At 45.5% G+C, this 21,639-nt stretch overlaps 1 protein-coding gene across 3 annotated transcripts in view; it reads right to left on the bottom strand.

Annotated features, from left to right (window-relative positions):
• Positions 1–2,627: 2,627 nt before the first annotated feature.
• Positions 2,628–21,639, bottom strand: part of TUFT1 (tuftelin 1) — a 29,815-nt gene continuing 10,803 nt past the window's right edge. Inside the window, exons 2-13 of one of the 3 annotated variants that reach the window (XM_006113952.4) lie at positions 18,986–19,060; positions 18,356–18,460; positions 17,255–17,341; positions 14,072–14,161; positions 13,627–13,695; positions 11,653–11,766; positions 9,199–9,327; positions 8,121–8,215; positions 7,308–7,413; positions 6,417–6,500; positions 5,091–5,179; positions 2,628–3,860 (exon numbers count right to left, since the gene is read on the bottom strand). In XM_006113952.4, coding sequence (XP_006114014.2) covers positions 3,797–3,860; positions 5,091–5,179; positions 6,417–6,500; positions 7,308–7,413; positions 8,121–8,215; positions 9,199–9,327; positions 11,653–11,766; positions 13,627–13,695; positions 14,072–14,161; positions 17,255–17,341; positions 18,356–18,460; positions 18,986–19,060 — 1,107 coding nt within the window. In that variant the 3' untranslated portion in view covers positions 2,628–3,796. Of the gene's footprint in view, positions 3,861–5,078; positions 5,180–6,416; positions 6,501–7,307; positions 7,414–8,120; positions 8,216–9,198; positions 9,328–11,652; positions 11,767–13,626; positions 13,696–14,071; positions 14,162–17,254; positions 17,342–18,355; positions 18,461–18,985; positions 19,061–21,639 lie in introns of all 3 variants that reach the window. The other 2 variants (XM_006113951.4, XM_006113955.4) reach the window with 2 other exon arrangements.

The raw sequence follows: 21,639 nt of genomic DNA on the forward strand, positions 1-21,639 counted from the left end.
CTCCAAGTCACCAAAAGGTGGGAATGATGGATTAAATGTCAGGAGTTTTTTTTTTTTTTTTTTTTTTGAGAATTCTTTAAGGAGACAGGGAATTTTAGCCCACAGTCTCAGCTCCACCCCACTGTGTGTGGTTTAACTCTCCCAGCACTTTGATACAGTTGGCATCTTCCCTCACCACCTCTGCCACCATGCACCACCCCAGGCCTAGCAATATCTGTGTGGTGGGATGAACAGATCCCGAGGTGTCGCTTAAGCAGCAGCTGTTCAGTGTGTACAGTCTTCAAGCAGGGAGGTGAGATGCAGGGAGAAGAGCTAGTAGATGGCCAATAACATCCCTTCTCCTTGGAGATGTAAATGTTGGAAAGCCACTAACTCCAGGTCCATCTCAGCAGCTCAAGTCTCTTGTAGGGATGTTAAAATTAGATCAACTAATTGAATAGTCGATGGAATTTCCATCGACTATTCGATTAGCTGATAAGGGCGCTTCAGCTTTGGAATGTAGCAAGAACCCGCTCGGCTGTTGCTATGTTTCAAAGGCAGAAGTGGCGCAGCCGTAGCAGAGACTCTTGTGCATTTCAAAGACTTTTGAGTCTCCTGCTGGCTCCAGACAGCGCTTCCATTTTGAAATGTACAAGAGCCCCAGCGGGACGCTTGTACATTTCAAAGGTGGAACCATTGCTGCTGCACCCCGACCCCTGCCACAGAGCTGGAGCAAGGGGGAACCGGCTTTTAAGGCAGCCCTCCTTTTCCCCCTCCTTGCTGCCTCCTTTGATAGAGGCAGAAGGGGGTGGGGGAGGGGGGGACTAGTCACTTCCATCCTTAGTCTCCAGATGCCTCAGATTAAATAATCAGAGAAAGAATTGACAATTAAATCCCTTGGTGACCACAGATGTTCTGAGACATCTGCTGAGTTGCCTGGTCTCCCTGGGAGGGGAGCGGAACAGCAGCACAAGATGCACACTTCAGGAGCCCAGCAGCAGGGTTAGCACCTTCTAGAGACAACGTGCAGGGTACATCCAAGAGCAGCTGGGTGCGCTACTCCCAGCATCGGAAGACAGATTAGCTCTGCTAAAAATAGCAGGGGTTAGAAGGCTGAGCCCTATGCATTTGGTAAAGCACAATAGTCCTCCCATGATGCCTCTTCCCTTACCACACCAGTGGGACAGAGATAAACATAATGGCTCAGTACTCAAGGTAGCAATCCGTAAGGGGTTTTGTTTTTCCTGTTAACCCAAACCATGGGTGGTCCTAGAAAGATGTGACCATGCCACTTGGTACTGGAATCCATCTTGAATCTGGTATTTTTCCATGGGGATGGGGAGAACAAACAAATGGTCCCCACCCTGGGGAAAGCCGATTTAAGGCTTTTGTCTTCGGCCGACTTTCGAAATTGCCTTCCCACATATAATGGGGATACACATGAAGAAAACCTGAAAACAAAGAATTGTAAAGACAGAGTCGTAGACCGAGGGAAAGGGGGAAGAGCAGGTGTTTCAACTCTGCCATGAAGCATTTTACCTGAAACAGGGACAAGGGGTGAGGGATATATTTTATAACAGCTTCTCTTAGGCTATGTCTACACTACAGGCTTTTAGCGCAAAAAGCTTTATGAAGAAGAGTTTTTCCGCAAAAACACATCCATACTGCAAAAGCACATTGCAAAATCGATGCCCTTTTGCACAAGAGAGCATCCACACTGCATGGACACGCCTGCGCAAGAAAAATCTGATGGCCATTAACAGAATGGCCATCAGAGCACCTGTGCTTTTTTTCATAGGCTCTTTTTGCACAAGAATTCCTGGGGAGAGGAATAACTCTACTGCCAAAAGCCCTCTATACTGTCAATTTTCTATATTTTTTCTTGCGCAAACACACACTTGAGGTGTGGACATTGCAAAAACCTTGTAGTGTAGACATAGCCTCAGTGTATTAGGATTAGCTGGCAAGTTTTATTTATTTTGGTTTAATAATTTACTTTGATCTTTTTTCTCTTGCAATCAATTAAATCCTACTTGATAAACAAGTTTTTATTACGTATACAAAGTCCAATGTAAAGTTCATCCTTTTTTATCAATGAAAAAAGATATATGCACAGTGATTGCTTCCCCTCCAGTAACAATTATAAACATTCTCAGTATAAAAGTTTTATACAGAGTAAGAGGGACTCATTTGAGGTTTGTGTTCCTGGGTGCTGTCACTAGTCTTATCGCTGAGCCCTCCCAGAACTGAGCTGGGTTAAGCAGCTGTGTTGCTCTGCTGGGGGGCCGTTGCCCCAAATCTCTGCCTCAGCTGGGGGAGAGGGTGATGGGGCACCCCAAAGGACAGGTAGGCAGGCTCAGTGATGTAACCAAAACGCCAGCTGACAAACCCAACAAGAGGCCTCCGATGAAACCCATCACAATGCAGTCCACGGTTACCCATCTACAACCTTTACATATGCATCAGCACAGGCTAAAGCACAGAACTTCATAGTTCAGAGACATGAAACCATTCACTTGCAGGGTGTGGTGTTAGTGTCTGAAAACTATTCCCACAGACCAACATGAAATGTTTAGATCCAGCATGAGTCCAAATTCTCACACATGTATGTATAAAAATGTAATTAATTTCACACCTCACCACGTATACACTATTTACATAATTTATTCAATCCACTACAGATTATCAAGACGGCTATGTAAGGCATACAGTTTCCTGCATTAGAGGTTATCAGATAAGTACCTTTTATTGGACTTCCATAAGTTTTGCCTTTCTCTATACTAGTTTATACAGACAATGTGTCATATGCAAACATTTTACCAGAGATGTAAAAAAAGGGGCTCTTTTTCCTAATCACGTACAAGTTATTTTATAACTTTCAAGCCCAGCAGAAAAAGATGGTTAGTATCTTCCACTGAAGTAAGAAAAACACACACACACGATGCTACAAAAAACTATGGTATTAGCACTTGTGCTGTTTCCCAGCTAATCTGAAGATACTAATAATTACATAAATACAAGGAGGAGCCAGACCACCGCTGCTTTTATACCTACACACATCTGCATAAGGCACGTGTCTCTGTTGCTGAGAAACTGTGTATGAAAAGTGTTGGGCTGGATGTATCCCAGGAACAGTCACATGTGGCACTCGCTGTCACCACAGGAGGAAGGAGCCAGGCCTTAAGAGGGCAGCAGTTGGAGTCAGCTGGTTTGGTGTGGATTGGGAGAGAAACATAGGAACCTTGGTGGTTTCAAGAGGAGGATTTTGGGTGCTGATCTTTTCTTAAGAAGATGAAAAACTGAAGTCCACTGTAGTTAGCTGTAATTTAAAGAAGCAGGATTCCACTGAGGCATAAGGCAGACAGACAGCATTGTAAGTTGCTCATAGAGCAATACCAGACTTAAGCAATGGAAAAAATAGTACGAACTGTATCAGGGAGTCAACCTATTGCTTGGGCTGAGTACAAGTGGGCCAGTCTGTTTTATACACACACGTGGGTTGGATGTTCCCCAGACATCACATCCGATACCATGCTCAACAAATTCCCTTCTGCTGGACTCCAGAAGCCTCTGGGACAGCAGTATGGAAACGTCAGTTCCACAGGCCTTGCTGCTCTGCTAGTCATTCCCTCCCCTTCCCAGGGGCAGCTTGGTCCTTGAAGCACTACAGTTCTCCGGAGGCATTGTCCTCGGTTTGCCCAGTGAGCTTGGGGAAGGCCCAATAGGCTGCGCACACAGTCCTGGGAATGGCACCAAAGGTCAGTCGGCAGTTGCAAATGGTAAGGTTCTTCAGTTCAGAAGCTGAGCCCAGGACAGTTCATGTCTCCAGCACTCTGATGAGAGAAAGGGGTTTGGGTCCAACCGGCTTCACCAGCCTTTTACTACAAGGCAAAGAAAGGAAAGCCCTGAGAAGCAGATCAATCAGATGCGCTGGAGCTGAGTCAAATGATGATTCATATCTATGATTCTGGGTTATTATATACCCCCCACAATCTCTGATCATCTCCTAAATATCCATGCACTGGACCTCAACCCTCTTTGTGGGGGGAGGGAAGGGAGAATGGAGACCTAGAGAGATCCAGTGACTTGGCAGAGGCCAGGCAGGCTGTGTCAGAGTTGGGAACTCAGTCCCCAGCTCCAATCCCTTTCTAGTGGCCCAGCCATCAGACCATCCTTCCTTCTATAGTTTGTTTGTTTTTTAACTTAATGCCACCAATGGGAATAATCAAACTTTTAGCCTGAGTTTGGACAAATTAGGAAAACAAATCTTATGCTTAACTCAGTGTCTCCTTTAACAATTGTACCATAATACACCAAGCAACACATCTGTTATAGCAACAGATGATTCCTAAAAGAAAAAGAGTCCTTTCCACCCACTGAGAGCATTAAGCAACTTTAACACCTGTGAGGCTTACAAGTCTTGTACCCCCCCTTTACATACTGAGTCAGAGGGATAGAATTGCCTTGCCTCTTGCCAGTGCCTTCCATCAAGGGTCTTGGTACTAACAGTGAATCAAGCTTCACTACCATTCCCACCAAGTTTCCCCCCATTTTACAAATGGGAACATTGAGGCAGAGTGAGAAAGTGACATGGTTCAAGGCAAACACTGAGAAAGCGACAGGGTTAAAACCCAAACCTGCCTCCCAGACAAGTGCTTAGCCGGAGAAGCAGCTTAGAACATAAGAACAGCCGTACTGGGTCAGACCAAAGGTCCATCTAGGCTAGGAGTCTGTCTGCCGACAGTGGCCAGCACCAGGTGCCCCAGAGAGGGTGGACCGAAGACAATGATCAAGCAATTTGTCTCCTGCCATCCTTCTCCAGCCTCTGACACACAGAGGCCAGGGACACCATTTCTATCCCCTGGATAATACCCGTTTATGGACCTAATCTCCATGAAATTATCTAGCTTCTCTTTAAACTGTTATAGTCCTAGCCTTCACAGCCTCCTCTGGCAAGGAGTTCCACAGGTTGACTACACGCTGTGTGAAGAAGAACTTTCTTTTATTAATTTTAAACCTGCTACCCATTAGCTTAGAGCCAGACACTGCAAAATCTGGCCTCAATCTTCCTCCACAGGTCAACAGATCTCCCTGCTTACCTGCTCACGTACTCTGATTTTGAGCGAGGTCTAGTGGTGTAGCTGCCAGAGTTGACTTGCTTTTCAATCAGGTGCTCAATACGATCGTGCATCTCCAGATTCTGAAATACAAACCAAAACAGGAGTCACAGCTCAGTCTGGAGAGAAAAGCCAAAGGGGAGGCATGGAGCTGATTATACCAGCATGCAGCAAACAGTAAGCAAGATCAGCCATTCCCAAACCTGAACTGTTTGCCACTTTGCTAAAAAATAGTGAATGACGCTGGTGGAAAATCAAGTTCCCCTACCACTGGTGATACGTGCCCCACAATCTGGCAACCCCTTGCATCACAGGACCACATGGCACAACACTAGACAAATAGGCAACTTCTATTCCCTGCACTAAGAACCTGAGGCCAACCCATCTCTGGGCGGACTGGGGCCCAAAGAGGAGTCAGGGCAGATGAATTTCTTGGATATTTCCTTTAATTCACCCCTCCTCCATGGAATCCTGCAGCTTGAAGTGCATCTTGATACTTTTATGATCCAAGATGACCCTGTGCCCAGCCCCAGCAAGGTTTTAGTAGATTAGCTTGGCAGTGTTGTAGGAACATATGGGATTAAATATGAATCAACTTGGATTTGAGATGGAAATGAAGTGCCAGATATACTCAGCTGCCTGCAGTTGCATTACTTCAGCTTTCTGCCTTCAGGTTCAGGAAAAGGGTGACATGCACCCACTGCCCCATTCCCCTCTGCACGGATTAGCAAAATGCAAAGACCCCAAGAAGAGAATGGTTAAAAGCTGCCAGCACATGTTCAATTTTAGCCTAAAAAGGACACATTTGCATTCCAATATGACGGACCTTGGAGCACAGCTTTGTCTTTTGCAAGGTTACTATCTAGCACACACACACCACGGTTTAGATGGTGCTTGGTCCTGACAGGAGTGTAGGGGACTCCAGCTTCACGAAGAGACACAAAAGATAGCGTAAGGAAGAGGCTCAGTGAAAGCCATCCAAACCTTCAGACTTCAACTCAGGCATGACCTGTCCTCGCTTGTGCATCAAGCACACTGCATGCTAAGCTTTGATAGTTTTCCTATCACCCAGATTGGGGACCCTGCAGTGCTTCTGAAGAAAGTCAAGTTCATTCCATACATTCCAGTTTGCAGATTCAAACTTTGAAGGGATTTGTAAAACAATCATGTGACATTTCACTGGTATTTAAAGCTTGTACCAGTGCAACAGGGAAGCACCAATCAGTTAAAGCAGGCTTTACTGCCCCACAATATGCACTTTGAGAAAACACCAATCCTGTAAGGGCAGCTCAACCAATCCAAAGAAAGTAACATACATACCTCAGCTTCCAAGTAGGCAACTCTCTCTTTGAGCTCCTGAATAATCACATCTTTTGAATGAATCACCGTTTTTGAATTTTGAAGCTGTAAAGGAAAGTGAATCAAGATGACTCAAGAAATCTCAGACTTGCCTACACTAGTTGAGGTATCTAGAAAGCAAATTAAACCAGAAGGATTTTGAGGCTAGCCACCAAAAAAACAACATTCACTACAGGTCTCATGTAACTTTGGACCACGGAAAAGGAACTCAAAGTTCTGGACAAGAGAGTCTCAAAACTTGCCGACAGTCTAGAATTAACTATTTCAGTGCCAGAGATTCACGGATGGGGTCCACTCAGTAGGCCAAATTCACTACTGGTATATACACAACAGCAACCAATTTCATATCCAAGTAACTGGTCTTGTTGGGCACCACAGTCAAATTCCCATCACTTCAACTGTTCCTGCAGAAGATCAGACCTTTCCCAACTGGGTCCATCATAGACCATCACCACTTTGGAGGGCAGCAGGAGGGCAGTGCATTGTGATATTTTCAAACAGCTCCCTCTGGCAGATGTCCAGAGCCAGGCAAGCTGGCTTTGGGTGGTGCCTGGGTCATGTTAACGGAGCCAAGAGAGACTGAGCACCCCTCGGGCTGCCTTGGTTCCCCTTCCTCCTCACACACAAAAGCAGGCACACTGCCTTCTCTTAAAGAGGGTCTGGAAATAGTATTTAGCTGTTCAGCTCAGATAATGCAAACCCAATATTTTCTGTATTATTTGCTTTCTTTTAGCCCCAGGAGCCCTAAGCATGGACCAGATTCACGCTGTGCTCAGTGCGGTACAAACACAGGGAGAAAGACCATCCCTGCTAGAACCAATACATTTCCTAGCCCCAGCAAGGCACACCTACCTGCTCAATCATCTGCCGAACTTTGCGCTGCTGACTCTTCAGCATGTCATCGAGATGGTGTATCTTCTCCCGCAAGGTGGCAACTTCCTTCTCCAGTTTGGCAGACCTAGGAAGGAGACATAAGAATGAGTCAGAGCCATTTAGCCTCCCCAATGAGCAGAGGAATGTGAGACTGAGCATTTCACCCATCCTTCATCAAATGCTGCAGCACCTCCCTAGAGCAGTTTTCATTCTGCTAGAGACAGTCAGCTCCCTGGCCACATGGCACAAAAAGAGTATTAAAAGGTAGAGACAGTAAAGGAGACCAAGTTTTAGGAGAGGATGAGTCACAGAAATAGACAATTGACCCAGACAGCACATATGCCAACAGTGGTGAAGACCGAGTGGAGGGACAGAGACCAGCAACACTAACTGAGCAGAGAAAGACAAGGTCTCAGAACACTTGTTCCACATGAACAAACAAACAAACAAAAGCCATTTCCACTTGGATCCTGGAGCAAACAAGAAGCTAGTGGAGTTATCTGAGAATGGAATGACATGGAAAGATTCTGGATGTGGGAGTTTAGCTTTTTCTAACCAGGCCACCTGAGGACTAAGCTCAAATTTGAGGAAAGGATTTTGGGGCACTGCCTGTTGCAGTAGCAACAGACTGATTAGTCATCTCCTTGAGAAAACCCTGACATTCGGCAAGGAGCTGCACCCGCCCTTCGCAAGAATGCTAAGTCATGCCCCAGCGAGCTGAAAGCCTCACTCCCAAGTCAGCAACTGCTGAGAAAGGAGTGTCAGCATCGCCAGCCAAGGCCTGAGCCTCACCTATCCTGTTCGGCAAGCTTGTCATTTTGCAGGCGTCTCAATTTCTCCAGTTCTGCTTCACCCTCTTTCATCTTCAGCAGCAAACTCCGATGTTCCTGAAACAGATCACAGGACAAGTTACAACAGATGCTCTGGCCTCTATGTCAAGAGACACACAAAATGGGGCTACATGGATCTATAGCACTGGACAGTTCCTGGAGTCAGCCTTGGTTCTCAGCAGAGATGCTGATCCTATAGCCTTTATCCAAAGTCTTGCCCCCACATTGAGAGGTCTGGGGAATTGCCAGGGGAGAGACAGGTGGCAGGAGCTGTGGGAAGCAGAACCACCCAGCAGCTTGCTCTGCTCCACCATGGCAGCAGGAAACAGTGCCCACTGCACTCCTCCAAGTGACACGGCTAGGAGCCAGGCTCAGGGGAGCACAGCAGGCTCTGCTTTCCATTGCCACGGTAAGTGCAGGGCGCCGACTCCTGCTGCCTGCATCAGCCCCCAACTAATCTCAAGTTGCATAGCTTGGGGCAAGGGGCTTGGGAAAGAGGAGATGAAATGGGGGCAGGAGGAGGTGGGGCAGGAAGAAGCATAGCTTGGGGAAAGGGCTGGAGTAGGGATGGGTAGAGATGGGGACAGGGTAGTCCTAGGCCTCACACCTCCCTAGGAACCGCACTGTCTGTATCTCATGGAAATTTTGTGCTTGTGAAAGGAAACAAGGAGCAGAAAATTCTCCCTTTCCTTGCAGGACGGGGTGGCAACAGAATAAGTTTCCCCCAAGCTATGCTCTACCACTATGTTCACCCCAGCAAAGACACATCAGGGAGGTCAGTCCCCATGGTCTGTTCTCACCTCAGCCCCTCTGCTGAGGATGCTGATACTGTCACGAGCTGTGCTGGTGGTTATTACATAGACACCCATGCCCTAGAACTTGTTACCCACATGCCATCAAATGATTACTTGGCAGACAGCTGGTACGCTTTCTGCTGTGAAGGAGGGACTTGTGTTGCAAGCACCGAAGCAGTCACCCATCCCAGTGAGCACCTGCCACTAGACCATCAACCAGGCCCCATGTTGCTCTCCAAGTGGTACCTTCTCCATTCCTGACATGAGCCTCTGTAGTTCCTCCAGCTTCACTTCCTTCCCCACCAGGTCCTCCTCCGCTTTTTTCAGAGCTGCACTGGTTTGTTTTACTTCTTTCTGGTATTGAGATGTTGTCACCTGCAACGCAGGACACAAAAGAAAGATGTTTCTGATGGTCACACAGTCAAAGCCGACAAGAAGGCCCCTTTCAGGGGAAATAGCTATAGTAGTCTCGGCAAGTGTATTGTGCTGAGGGACCCCAAACAACACAAAGCGCTGGAGAGAAGGAACCCTTTAAGAGCTTTGAAGACAAAGTTGTAGACTAACATATGCATAAATCCTATGGCAATGGAGACAGAACAGCATCATAAATGCCGGAAAACTCATCATGCGGGGAGGAGAGTTATTGAAGTTTTCCATTTAGTTTCACAGATGAGCACATTTAGGGGATGCCTACACTTGAACCACTATTGCAGCAAAAGCTGAGCTATTGTAGGGCCATGTAGACACCCCTTACATCAACCAGCGTGGTTTCCCTGTCAGCACAGGCAATCCACCTCTAGAGGAAGTGGTAGCGTTCTTCTGTCAACTGAGCGCGGTCTACATTGGTTGGCTTAACAACGTCACTCAAGGCTGTGGATTTTGCCAATGTAAATTCTCAGTGTAGGCCAGCCCTCAGCTTGCATGACGTTCCCTAGACCATGAGTCAGTGACAGAACTGGGACTAGAAGTCAGGAGCTCCTGGCTCCCAGTCTTGTGGGCTGATCATCAGATGCTTCCATTGTCCTGTAAGGATTCTCTTCTCCACACCCAGCAACCTCCCAGGCATGTCCAGACAGTGTACCCAAAGTGGACTCAGCTGCTAAACCAATTGATTAGCATCTACCCAATGTCCGTGTAAAACAGGAAAGTTACATCAGCTAACGAATATGGCCAATCTTCAGAAATCATGCACAGATTTCCAGTCCCTCAGCAATGCATCAGGAGTGCCCCAAACAATACATTTCTTCAAATCCCACCTCCCCATACTCTCTCCTGGCAGCAGCAGCAGGCTGGTCTATCTAAATTTCAAGTGCAGACTTAGTCCTATATACTCTACCTGTGCTTCCCTGCCCATTAGTTCCTTAGCTCTTAAATTACCTAAACACACATCCCTGCTTTGGAGGGAGGGGAACAAGCCTGGATCTCAGTAGGGGGATCCCCTCTAGGAGCAAATACATACAGGGTAATAGGATTGCCTTTCCCAACCATTTAGGGCTAGAGGGATTTCTCTACAACAACAATTCACTCAAGCTCTATGAAAGGAAACCCCTGGAACCACTGAAACAATGGAACTAAAACCTCAAGTATCCTCCAACAGGGACTCCCCTCAGTCCCAAACACTCATTACAATCCATATGAGTGCATGTCAATGTGACAAAGCCCTACTTGAGCCCAGATTAGCTTTTCCTAAACAAAAAGGGACCATCAGTCCTGGGGAAAAGAGCAAAGCGGGAGACCCTGCAGTATCAGCACCACCTAGCACACAGGGCCCATCTTTTCACTGCAGAAACCGCTTATCTCCTAAAGCAATGTGAAAACAATCGCAGCTACAGAATGAATTCTGCCATCACCATCATCTCAGAAACCTGCCCAAGTGTTTCCACTGAATAAGTTACTTGATGTGAAAACAGGGCTGGTTCCCACCTGCCCAATTTGTGCCACATTCTATCACCACCAAGACACTTGTAATCTTGATGTAACAAAGTAAAAAACTCAGAGGAAGAATTGTGTTGTGGAGAAGGCACTGATAATTCAGTAGGGCTGACTGGGTTCAATGTTTCACTCTGCTTCAGACTTCCTATGTGACAAGGCACTTCATTGTCTGTGCCTGACTTTCCCCATCTACAAAATGGGACAAATGCTTCCTCATTCATTTGTTCCAAGGCCTGAAGGGACAACTGTCACTCTAGTCTGACATCTTTTGTAACAAACATCCTACCACCTGAACAAGGATTTGAACCCTTCACCCTCAGATTAACAATCTGAGTCTCCATCACCTGAGCTACCCAGCCAATTCACTGCTGGAAACGGTTACTGCATAATCAAACCCCAAGTCCATGAAAATTTCAATGTCATGTGTTTGACTAAATATGTAGTTTGTAAACTGTAGGGTCTAATTGCAATCACTGCGCTTAATTTGACCTTTTGGCCTCACATGAGGAAGTGACTGTTTATGCTAGCTAGTATGAACTTGACGTTGATTTTTTTTTTAAATTGATCGTTAAGTGCCACCCAAGTCCTCTTTAGATTTCAAAACTGCCATAACAGTAGCTCTTTGGAAGCGTGTCCTATTAGTTCCAGAATTAAGGGGCTAGTCAGTTTCAGAGAACTTTGAAAGCTACTTAATAGTAAGCACTTGAAGCCAGCCCCTCAATCAGACAAAGATCAAACTCTTTTAGTAGTTGAAGACTTTGCATTCACCTCAAAAGCGGTCTTGTCTGACTGATGCTGCTTCTCAGCCTCCTGCAGTTTCATGAACAATCTCCGTGCTGTCTCACGAATTTTTTCTATGTCTTCTCCTGAATAATCATCCTCCTGCAAACACAGCATGAAAGTGTTATTTGTCTCAAGCTGGACGTAATCAGAACAGACACATTCTTTTCTGCATGTGGAAGAGCCAGTATTTTTGACCAAAAGGTTACACTATTAACTACCTTAAAGGCTACAGAAGCTGTATGAAAAGTTTAAGATTTAGGCAAATAAGAGAACCAGTTCTCAAATTCCACAGAGTGGGGGTCTTGCACTCAAACAATGCATTTTTATAGGACCTTCTTAAGTCTCCTTTCAGACCCTCCCAGGTTGTCAGGATGTTGTCATGAACCACCCTTAGGTATCATCAAGTGAATCATATCATGACAGCTTACAATCCTGACTGATAATGAATCCTGCCATCCTCAGTTATGGCCTTTAAACTTTAGCAAAAGGGCTGCAGCATTGCACTGCGATACTCTGCAGTATGGAATGCCATTACAGGCAGTCCCCGGGTTACGTACAAGATAGGGACTGTAGGTTTGTTCTTAAGTTGAATCTGTATGTAAGTCGGAACTGGCGTCCAGATTCAGCCGCTGCTGAAACTGATCAGTTTCAACAGCGGCTGAATCTGGACGCCAGTTCTGACTTACATACAGATTCAACTTAAGAACCCCAGGCGTCCCCAAGTCAGCTGCTGCTGAAACTGATCAGCGGCTGATTCCAGGAAGCCGGGGGCAGAGCAACTCTGCCTCGGGCTTACTGTAGTCAGCCGCTGGTCAGTTTCAGCAGCGGCTGACTTGGGGACGCCTGGGGCAGAGCAGCTGGGGTGCTGCTGGGTTGGTCCAGTAGCGCCGAGGAGCGGCGCTGCGGGACCAACCCAGCAGCGCCCCAGCTGCTCTGCCCCAGGCGTCCCCAAGTCAGCCGCTGCTGAAACTGACCAGCAGCGGCTGAATCAGTTCGCCTGGGGCAGAACAGCTGGGGTGCTGCTGGGTTGGTCCAGTAGCGCCGAGGAGCGGCGCTGCGGGACCAACCCAGCAGCGCCCCAGCTGCTCTGCCCCAGGCGTCGTGGGCAGAAAAGCCTGGTCTGCTGGGGGGGAGGGAGCACTAGCTGCGCCCGCCCCCCCCCCCCCCCCCCCCCAGCAGACCAGGGAGACGGGGAGCAAAGCCTCAGAGGACGTCCGCAGCGGGACAGCCCAGGCGCGCCGCGGCTGTCCCGCTGCGGGTGGTCTCCGAGGCTTTGGTCCCCGTCTCCCTGGTCTACGGGTCAGACCAGGGAGACTGGGAGCAAAGCCTCGGAGGACGTCCACAGCGGGACAGCCGCGGCGCGCCTGGGCTGTCCAATGCGGGCATCCTCCGAGGCTTTGCTCCCCATCTCCCTGGTCTGACCAGCAGACCAAGGAGACGGGGAGCAGCTTTTCTCGCCCTGGAGAACTCGGGCGGTGGGACCGCGGCTTATCTGGGCATCCCACCACTCCCGTCCTCCGGGGCGAGAAAAGCCCCGTTTGTAACTGCGGATCCGACATAAGTCGGATCCATGTAACTCGGGGACTGCCTGTACTGTAGAGACAGGATGAGACTGCAGAAAAACTGAGCAATACAGAGCTAACTGCACAAATTTCAAGTAAGATGGACTCCTTAATTATCCCAGCATCCAAAAGGCTTGAGTGAAAAGGCCCTTGTGTTTGCAGAGATTTACAAAGCTGAGCTCATTACTAGAACTGGTTTAAATGCATGTTAAAAAAAAAGCCAGACCTGACTTTGAACAGAACCCAGATATGGTCAGAACAGTACCAGTCAGCTTTGGAATGCAAGGGAGACACTAGAGCAGTTATAGGTTTGAAGTTACCCCTGAAGTGAAGATTTAAAAAGATGACACCAAATTCAACTGCTCAACCATATACCTTCCCTTTTGTGATTACATACCTGATCTTCCAATGAGTTCCTATATAAGCCATCAGGGTTCCACCAGATTCCATTTTGTTTTTCAATTATCTATTAAAAAAACAAAGAATTGTGATCCTCCCTCATGAAAGTGAGCTCAAATGTTACAGACAAACTGCAATCAGCTTTATAGCTTTATATTGCTGTAACAGCTTTAAAAAAAAGAGCACTGTATTCTCTGTAATAGGTTTAGAAGTGAACTAGTGCATTTGAACAGCCAATGCATTTAGTTGGTTGAATCTCTCGTTTGTTTCTGCATATTTCTCAGTTTTTTCCTCCAAAGGTAGGTCTCCTAACAGGCTTTTAATCACCCTAGGTGAATTTATTTCTACGCCACATTTTGCTATTATTTTTATCCAAACGTGACATCTCACTTCTTAGGAAGGGAAGTGCCACTCTAAGTTGACTCAAGAAATGTTCCTGTTACCTTTGCACAGTGCAGATTAGTCTTATCTCCTTGTCTGCTCTCAAGTTTACTACTTATATCGTCCCGCAGCTTCTTCAAAGAAGTTCTAGCCTGGTAAATGCAAGTCAATTTAGCTTCATCTGCATGGACAACAGTGTCAGTTATTCTTTTCAACATACATCAAATGCACATGTAATAAGTCCCAAAACAGGGTGAAAAGACATTACATGCCAGTGTTTGAAGCCAGACAAGCAAGCAAGTCTCTGTCTTGTAACAATGTGCCACAAAAGTCCCTGATTTTACTGGATACATACCAGCAAGCAGCAGCGACTTGCTACATGGGGTTAAAGTTAAAGCATAAAGGACAGAAGAGGGACCTCGGAATCTGTATGTTGAATTTTCATTGTTTAATTTTCTTTGAAAGAGCACACTGAAAACTACAACAACAGTGACTTAACAGATCCTAGTTATCTCACATCAATTCCATGTGTCTTCAACCACATGGGAGTTTACTAACAAGCAGTCTTGATTTGCACCTGATACATATTAGTCACTAGAGAAAATGAATCCAGTAATTGTTACAGGGTCACCCAAATAATACCAAAGCTGAAATGATGATATTTCAGCATGTATTTTCTGCATCTATAAACACTTTTCCTCAAAGGATCATCAAGCACTTTTCTAGATTTAAAGCTGTGAACCCCCTCTATGGAGGTAAGTATTGACTCATTCTCAGGAGAAATCTAAGGCAAAGAAGAGCCAAGATCATACAGCAAGTGTGATTATGCTACATGACGTGGTGTATCTTAAGGACACCAGTCACCGATCCAAGGTTCTTATAAAGCATAAGAGCTACTTCAACTATTTTAAGGTAATTAGGTAAAAAAAAGAGTTATTTTAGAGCTTTCGTAGGAATATAACAACTCTTACATTTATTTATTGCTATAGTTATACCATTACAACCCCTAGTGCAAGCACACGTTAAGTTTGGTCCTTATTTCTCCATCAGCAGATCTCAAAGTGCTTCAGTCTTATCTTCAACAACCCTATAAGCAGGGCTCTGAGCGGCAGCGAGCCCTGCTCGCCAGCCGTGTAGTTCTGTGCTCTGAGCATGCGCAGATCGCTCCACACCGGCTCTTCCGGGGTGTAATCTACTCGTCACAGGTGAGTAGATTACACTATTTGTAGAGCCCGGCTTATAAGGAAGGGCAGCATTATCAGCCCCATTTAACACCTGGAGAAGGCTACAGTGAAAGTTTCTTAAGGTCACACAGAAAGCCCATGATAGAGCAGGGAATTAAGTTCAGGTGTTCCCACATCTTGGGCCAGTGCCCTATTGATCCTCAATCTATTGGTATAGCTTATTTCCCTTCCCATATAAAGCACTACAACATATGTGTTTAGATAAGGCCGTAGTCACACCACTAATATGACTATTGCTTGAAACCTATCACTTATACCAAGTATATAGCCAACTAAAAGTGAGGGACATCCCTGACCACCACACCCAATGAGAACTCATTGCAACAAATGAAGAGTGATTAACAAAATTAAAATCCCAGAGACTTACCACATGCATGCAAAGACTAAATCATGTTCATTAGTATAGATATAAACTTCAGAGATGAACAATAGTGCTGAAACTTCTCCTCACATCCCTCTGCCCTCCAGTAATGCACTTGTGTTTGCACATGCACCCCTCCCAAACATGTGGGAGTGGAGTAGTGGCCAGGTTGGGAGCCATGGCAAGGAGTGGGATCAAGGCAGAGAGCAGGGGCAGGTGGACAATCCACGGCCAGAAACAGGGGCAGGTACCATGGCCAGGAATGGAACCAGGGGCTGGAAGAGCGAGGGGCACAGCAGGGATGGGGGTGGTGCTTCCTCCCTGCCTCCTCATGGGTGCTGGCCAGGACCCCAATGCACCTCTCTAGATGTCTATCCATGGCCCCTGGGGGGCACCCCACAATGTGGGGACAACTGCTCTAATAGAGCCTACTAAAGCCTTCGTACTTTTCAATTTGCTTCCAAGAGCTTACAAATAGTCCAACTAGGTCAGCAGTGTGTTTACTGCAGTGAAGAGACAGCATGAACTATTATTTAGTTTAGGAGAAGTGCATTTTGCCTGAGAAGCTGAGGTCAGGATTCAGAAGGATAACATAGAACAGAGGCATAGGAACTGTCCAGGATGGCTAAAAGAATTACCGAGCCCCTGGTGAGCCTCTCCCAGCCAGCCCTTCCGTGTTGCCCAGAGTGTGCCGCTCAGGGCCTCGGTGGTGATTTAAAGGGCCCAGGGCTCTGGTACATTGCTGCACTAGTGCTAGTCAGGAGCCCTGGGCCCTTTTAAATTACTGGGCCCGGGGACAGCTGCCCTCTTTGCCCTCTTCTCTCGGCGGGCCTGGAACTGTCCTACTCAGATGTTGAGCTAACCCAGTACCCCATCTCTCTCAGAGGAAGGTGCAAGAAACCCTCACAACTGACAATTATCTGCCTCAATCTCACCCAGATAGAAACCTAGGTAGCTGCTTTTCCTCAGACCGAGGCCATGTCTACACTGAGCTTATTTCAGCAAAACTTTTGTTGCTCAGAGGTGTGAAAAAAACCACACCCTGAGACATTTTTAACCAGCATAAGTGCTAGTGTTGGCAGGAGATGCTTTCTCGCTGACATAGCTACCACTGCTCATTGAGCTGGTTTCATTAGATTGACTGGAGAGTGCTCTCTTGTTGGCATAACACGGCCACAATGCAGAAGCATTTTGCAGTGCTGCACTGGATAAAGTGCAAGTGAGCTGTGTGAGAACGACATGACCTTTGCCTAGGCTCTCCCTAGTCACACCCAGGCATGTCACCAGAGCTTAAAATGTAGTTTTATATTCAAGACTCTACCTGGCTAAGGAAATCTGATGTCTGACATTTCAAGGGTTAGCTCTTCTCTTTCCAACTGGCAGTTGGGGGTGGGAGGTAGCTGGTTGAGATTTAAACTACTTTCATATTTTGCATTAGTGGGGTCTAGGCTGGTTTTAGGTTTGACTTTTAAATTAAACTTGAAAATCTCTGCCATGACAGAGATGCTTCAAATATTGCCGCAAGAAGTTGAGGGCTCCAAAGCTTTGAGATAAGCCTCCAACAGGCAGCTGTGAATTCAGACTTTGGTTAGGTTAAGTCAGCAGCATATAGTACATGAATTCTGAAACCAAAAAGCTACCTCTTGCATGTAACGAACTTCGCTTTTCAGCTGAGTGATATTCTGTTCATGCTTCACCTTGTCCTCAGCCCTTGCTTTTAAGTAAACCTGAGTCAGAAAGAAACACCTCAATGAAACAGCTGTTCAGTTACAGAAGATATGAACCAGAATAGTCAGAGTCATACAGCCGGGTACAACGAGACTTGAATTCTCAGGCCATGTCTACACTAAATGGAAGATCACATGACTTCCAGAGTTCAATTTAGCAAGTCTGAACTAGATTCACTAAATCAAACTCAGAGGGCACCTCTGCAGGCACTCCTGCTTGTGCGAAAAGTAAGAGAAGCCAATACTGTGGCGACAACAGGAAAACATGAAACAAGGTAAGTTGACTCCAAGTATGTAATTAACGTAGTTGGAGTTGCGTATCTTGCTTTGATGTTTCCTATGAATGAAGACCTGGCCTCAAAGCCCTCTAAGATTTTCCACCTGTTCCACCTCTAGCCCTTCTTTCATCAGGACACTATAGCTGGGATTTGGACATCCAGTTCCACTGGCCATCCAAACCATTTATGATGGCTGAAGTTTTCAAAGCTTTAGCTCGACTTTTTCCAGAAGTAGTTAATAAAGGTTATTGCCATCAGACCCGACCCCCAAAAAACCACTTTTATTCACTTCCTGGTTTTTACATTTGAATGATTTTAAGCACTTGTTTACTTCCCCAAGCTCTCCCTTAGGATCGCATGCAGAGCATTCTTCAGATGCCATTCTTGTTTTGAGTTAAGAGTTCCAGTTTAATCAAGTTAATTTAACTAAACCTGGGGAAAAGTTACTCAACAACTCTGTTTAAATGTACTGAAACATTGCAAGGTCTTGTATTTAAAACTGGCTTCTCCTGAAAGAAACCCCACTCTGCAGGCATTCCAAAAGGCTCTCCTACTCAATTAAGGATACCACTAACCATGCTTGCTAGATTTCTTGTTTGCACGTCCAAAAGCTAAATTTTTAGCTTACAGCTAAAATTAAACAATATTAAATTAATCTTTATGGCTATTAGGTACTTTTAAATAGATCGTGCACATTAATTATAAAGATAATCTGGAAACCATAATCAACACTAACCTTGATGATCTCCTCGTGGCCATCACTGGATTTGATGCATTCTGAAGACAGTGAATGGCCATTACTTGATTTATTGGCCACCATAGCAAAGGCCCTTCCAACAGGCTGCAAGAGACAATGTAGTAAGACATTTAGAGGACTCCTTCGCATACCTAGCACAGTGAGCTTTCTAGTCAGATCAGCACCAAGCACCATATTAGAGGAATGCTGTATAAAATGCAGTCAGGACCATTAGGGACAGGGACTTTTTTTTGTTCTGTGTTTATACAGCCTTTGCACTATGGAGCCCTTCTATACAACAGGGGCTCCTAAGACACAATAATTAAAGGATGTTCCTTTAAGTGATTCACAATGAGCATGTTTATGCAGCTCAGGAAATGAAGTTCTCTCTACCATACCAAACACAGTCTAGTTTGATTATTACCCTTTAAAAAGTTCTTTCCTCCCTGGAAAATTACTGTGAATAGTTGTTGCATGTAAACCAGAACAGAAGAAATTTTTACTTATTTTAAGATCACTGGTTTTTAACAGCCCTTAGCATATAATATGCTGATAAAATTCAAAACTTGGCATCCAAAAATTGACAGTGACCTACATACAGCAGAATGTTTATGCCTGGAATACACATACCTTTTGTTTCACCTGATCCCATCTCTCGCCTGGAAGGTCATTCTGCAATGTCAGTCGTAGCACTGTCACACTGTCCTGTAGGAAGATGTTGATAATTAAAAGTAATGTTGCTCCATCAATAGGTTTTAAAATATTTTTTGTATTCGTATCAAACATTTGACAGCTAAATACCAGTCTTAGATATCTCTTTACACTCTTTCCAAAGTCAGGTGGACTTGGACAATCGACTGCATAGACCTAATGTAGTAAAATGGTTAGGACTGAAAAGAGGAAGACTTGGGGCTTGTCTCCAGTTTGCCAGAGACTGATGCTGCAGTGATAAATCCAATGGTTGTTGCTTTACCATGTCTACTTAGCCACCCACAGTCCGCAGCATGTTTTCTATTGGTGATGCACATCTGCACATGCCTTCACAGGCTATCCTGCAGCCTTAACTAGACATATACACAAGGAAATGTTAAAAATAGACATCACTATTTTAAAGGTATGGTTTTCTTATAAACAGAACTTAACAAATGTCTCCTGAAAACACCCGCCAAAGATGGCCTTACTATCTATCCTACCTGGGCACTCAATCACGGATTTAAAAACAGCCATTCTTCTATAAAGGAATTTCACAACCCAATTACAGAGAGAGACTGCTGAACTGGAATTCATTTACAAATTTGACAGTGTCAACCCAGGCTTGAATAAAGATATTAACTGGTTAACACACTACAAAGCCTGTTTCCCTTGCCTTTGATATTTACATTTTCATAACAAAAGCTATGAATGGGACACATGCCGCCTATTTAATTAGCTTAATTAACACAACTGCTTTTGCAGTTGTATACATCTTGGATTGCGTTATTTCTACTCCAATTCATCTGATGAAGTGAATTTTACTCACAAAAGCTCATGATCCTATATATTTGTTCGTCTCTAAAGTGCCATAGGACTTCTTGTTGTCACTAATCTTGGTTCTGCCTTTGTGCAGGGGCTGGACTAGAAGATCTCTAGAGGTCCCTTCCAGCCTGACATTTTTATAATTTTATGGCTCCAATGCCAGGAATCCACTATTTATGTTTATACAAATAAGGCTATTGGAACTTGACAAACCTCCTGCTACAAACGTGAATGTTGCTAAATGTCAAAAAGCTGTATGGTTAATGAAATGTTCTCAGATTGGCACATAACATGTCAGTTATGAAATTAATTTTATTCCAAAACACAGTTATATAAACCTCTGTAATTTATACCTGAAGAACAGTACAGAATTTTCACATATATAAATCCATAATATGCCCACATCTTGAATGCTATATACAGATGTGGTCTCCTCATATCTAAAAAGTTATATTGGCATTGGAAAAAGTTCAGAAAAGGGCAACAAAAATTATTAGAGGTCTGGAATGGGTGCCATATGAAGAGATTAAGAAGACTGGGACTTTTCAGCTAAGAAAAGAGGAGAGACTAAGGAGGGAATATGATAGAGGTCTATAAAATCATGACTGGTGTGGAAAGTGAATAAGAAAAAGTTATTTACTTGTTTCCATAACATAAAAACTAGGGGGTTACCAGGTTATATTAATAGGTAGCAGATTTAAAACAAACAAAAGGAAGTTTTTCTTCATCCAGTGTACAGTCAACCTGTGGAACTCCTTGGCAGAGGATGTTGTGAAGACCAGGACTTTAATAAGGTTCAGAAAAGAACTAGATAAATTCATGGAGGTTAGTTCTATCAATGGCTATTAGCAGGACTCGACAAGTAGTGTAATCTACTCGCTCGGGCGAGTAGATTACAAGCCGGCACAGCAAGGCAGCGCGGTAAGTGCATGAACAGCATGCCAATTGCGTGGCTGGCAAGCGGGGCTCGCCGCTGCTTGGTGAGCCCTGGCTATTGGGAATGGTGTCCCTAGCCTGTCAGAAGCTGGAAATGAATGACAGGAGAGGGATTTAGGGATGTTAGATAGCATGTAATTGACTAGTCATGTAACCGCATCAAATTTTAGCAGTTATACAACTATTTGATAGTTCCCGGAGGCGCGCTGACAGCCAGTGTGCTCCCAGCCCCACATCCAGGGAGCCCCCCCTGCCAGTGTGTACTGTTGCCTCTCCTATCTGGAGGAGAAGTGCAACGTGACAGGTGGGAGCCAGTCCGTGAGGAGAGCCACGTCTGATACACAGGCAGCAGTGCTAGATGGCAGAAGCCACTGTTGGGGAGGCGGGGGTCCGAGCTCCCCATGGACAGAGACTGCTGCTGCAGAACAGAGAGCAGGCTTCAAAGCTGGCTCCCGCCTGCCCCCTCACACTCCATGCTGCTGGCTCCCCACAGGCACCGCACCAGCTGATTCAGAGGCGGGGGGAGGGGAGAATTAGTGTAGTCGAAAAGATTAACCAGTAAGACCAAGCTTATTGGTTAATTGCAGAATTGTCTGCACACTGGCATCCCTAGAAGAATCACTTGATTTCCTGTTCTGTTCACTTCCTCTGGGGCATCTGACATTGGCCACTGTCGGCAGACAGGATACTGGGCTAGATGGACCTTTGGTCTGACCCAGTATGGCCGTTTTTATGTATATTCTTTACAAAGAGTTCTGATACGCCATTCAGTAGGGTCCAATTTCAAAAGCCATCTCTATTTCCAAATTAATGTATTACACAAATTTTAACTA

This window comes from Pelodiscus sinensis, chromosome 24 (genome assembly GCF_049634645.1).
Source record: "Pelodiscus sinensis isolate JC-2024 chromosome 24, ASM4963464v1, whole genome shotgun sequence".
NCBI lineage: Eukaryota > Metazoa > Chordata > Testudines > Trionychidae > Pelodiscus > Pelodiscus sinensis.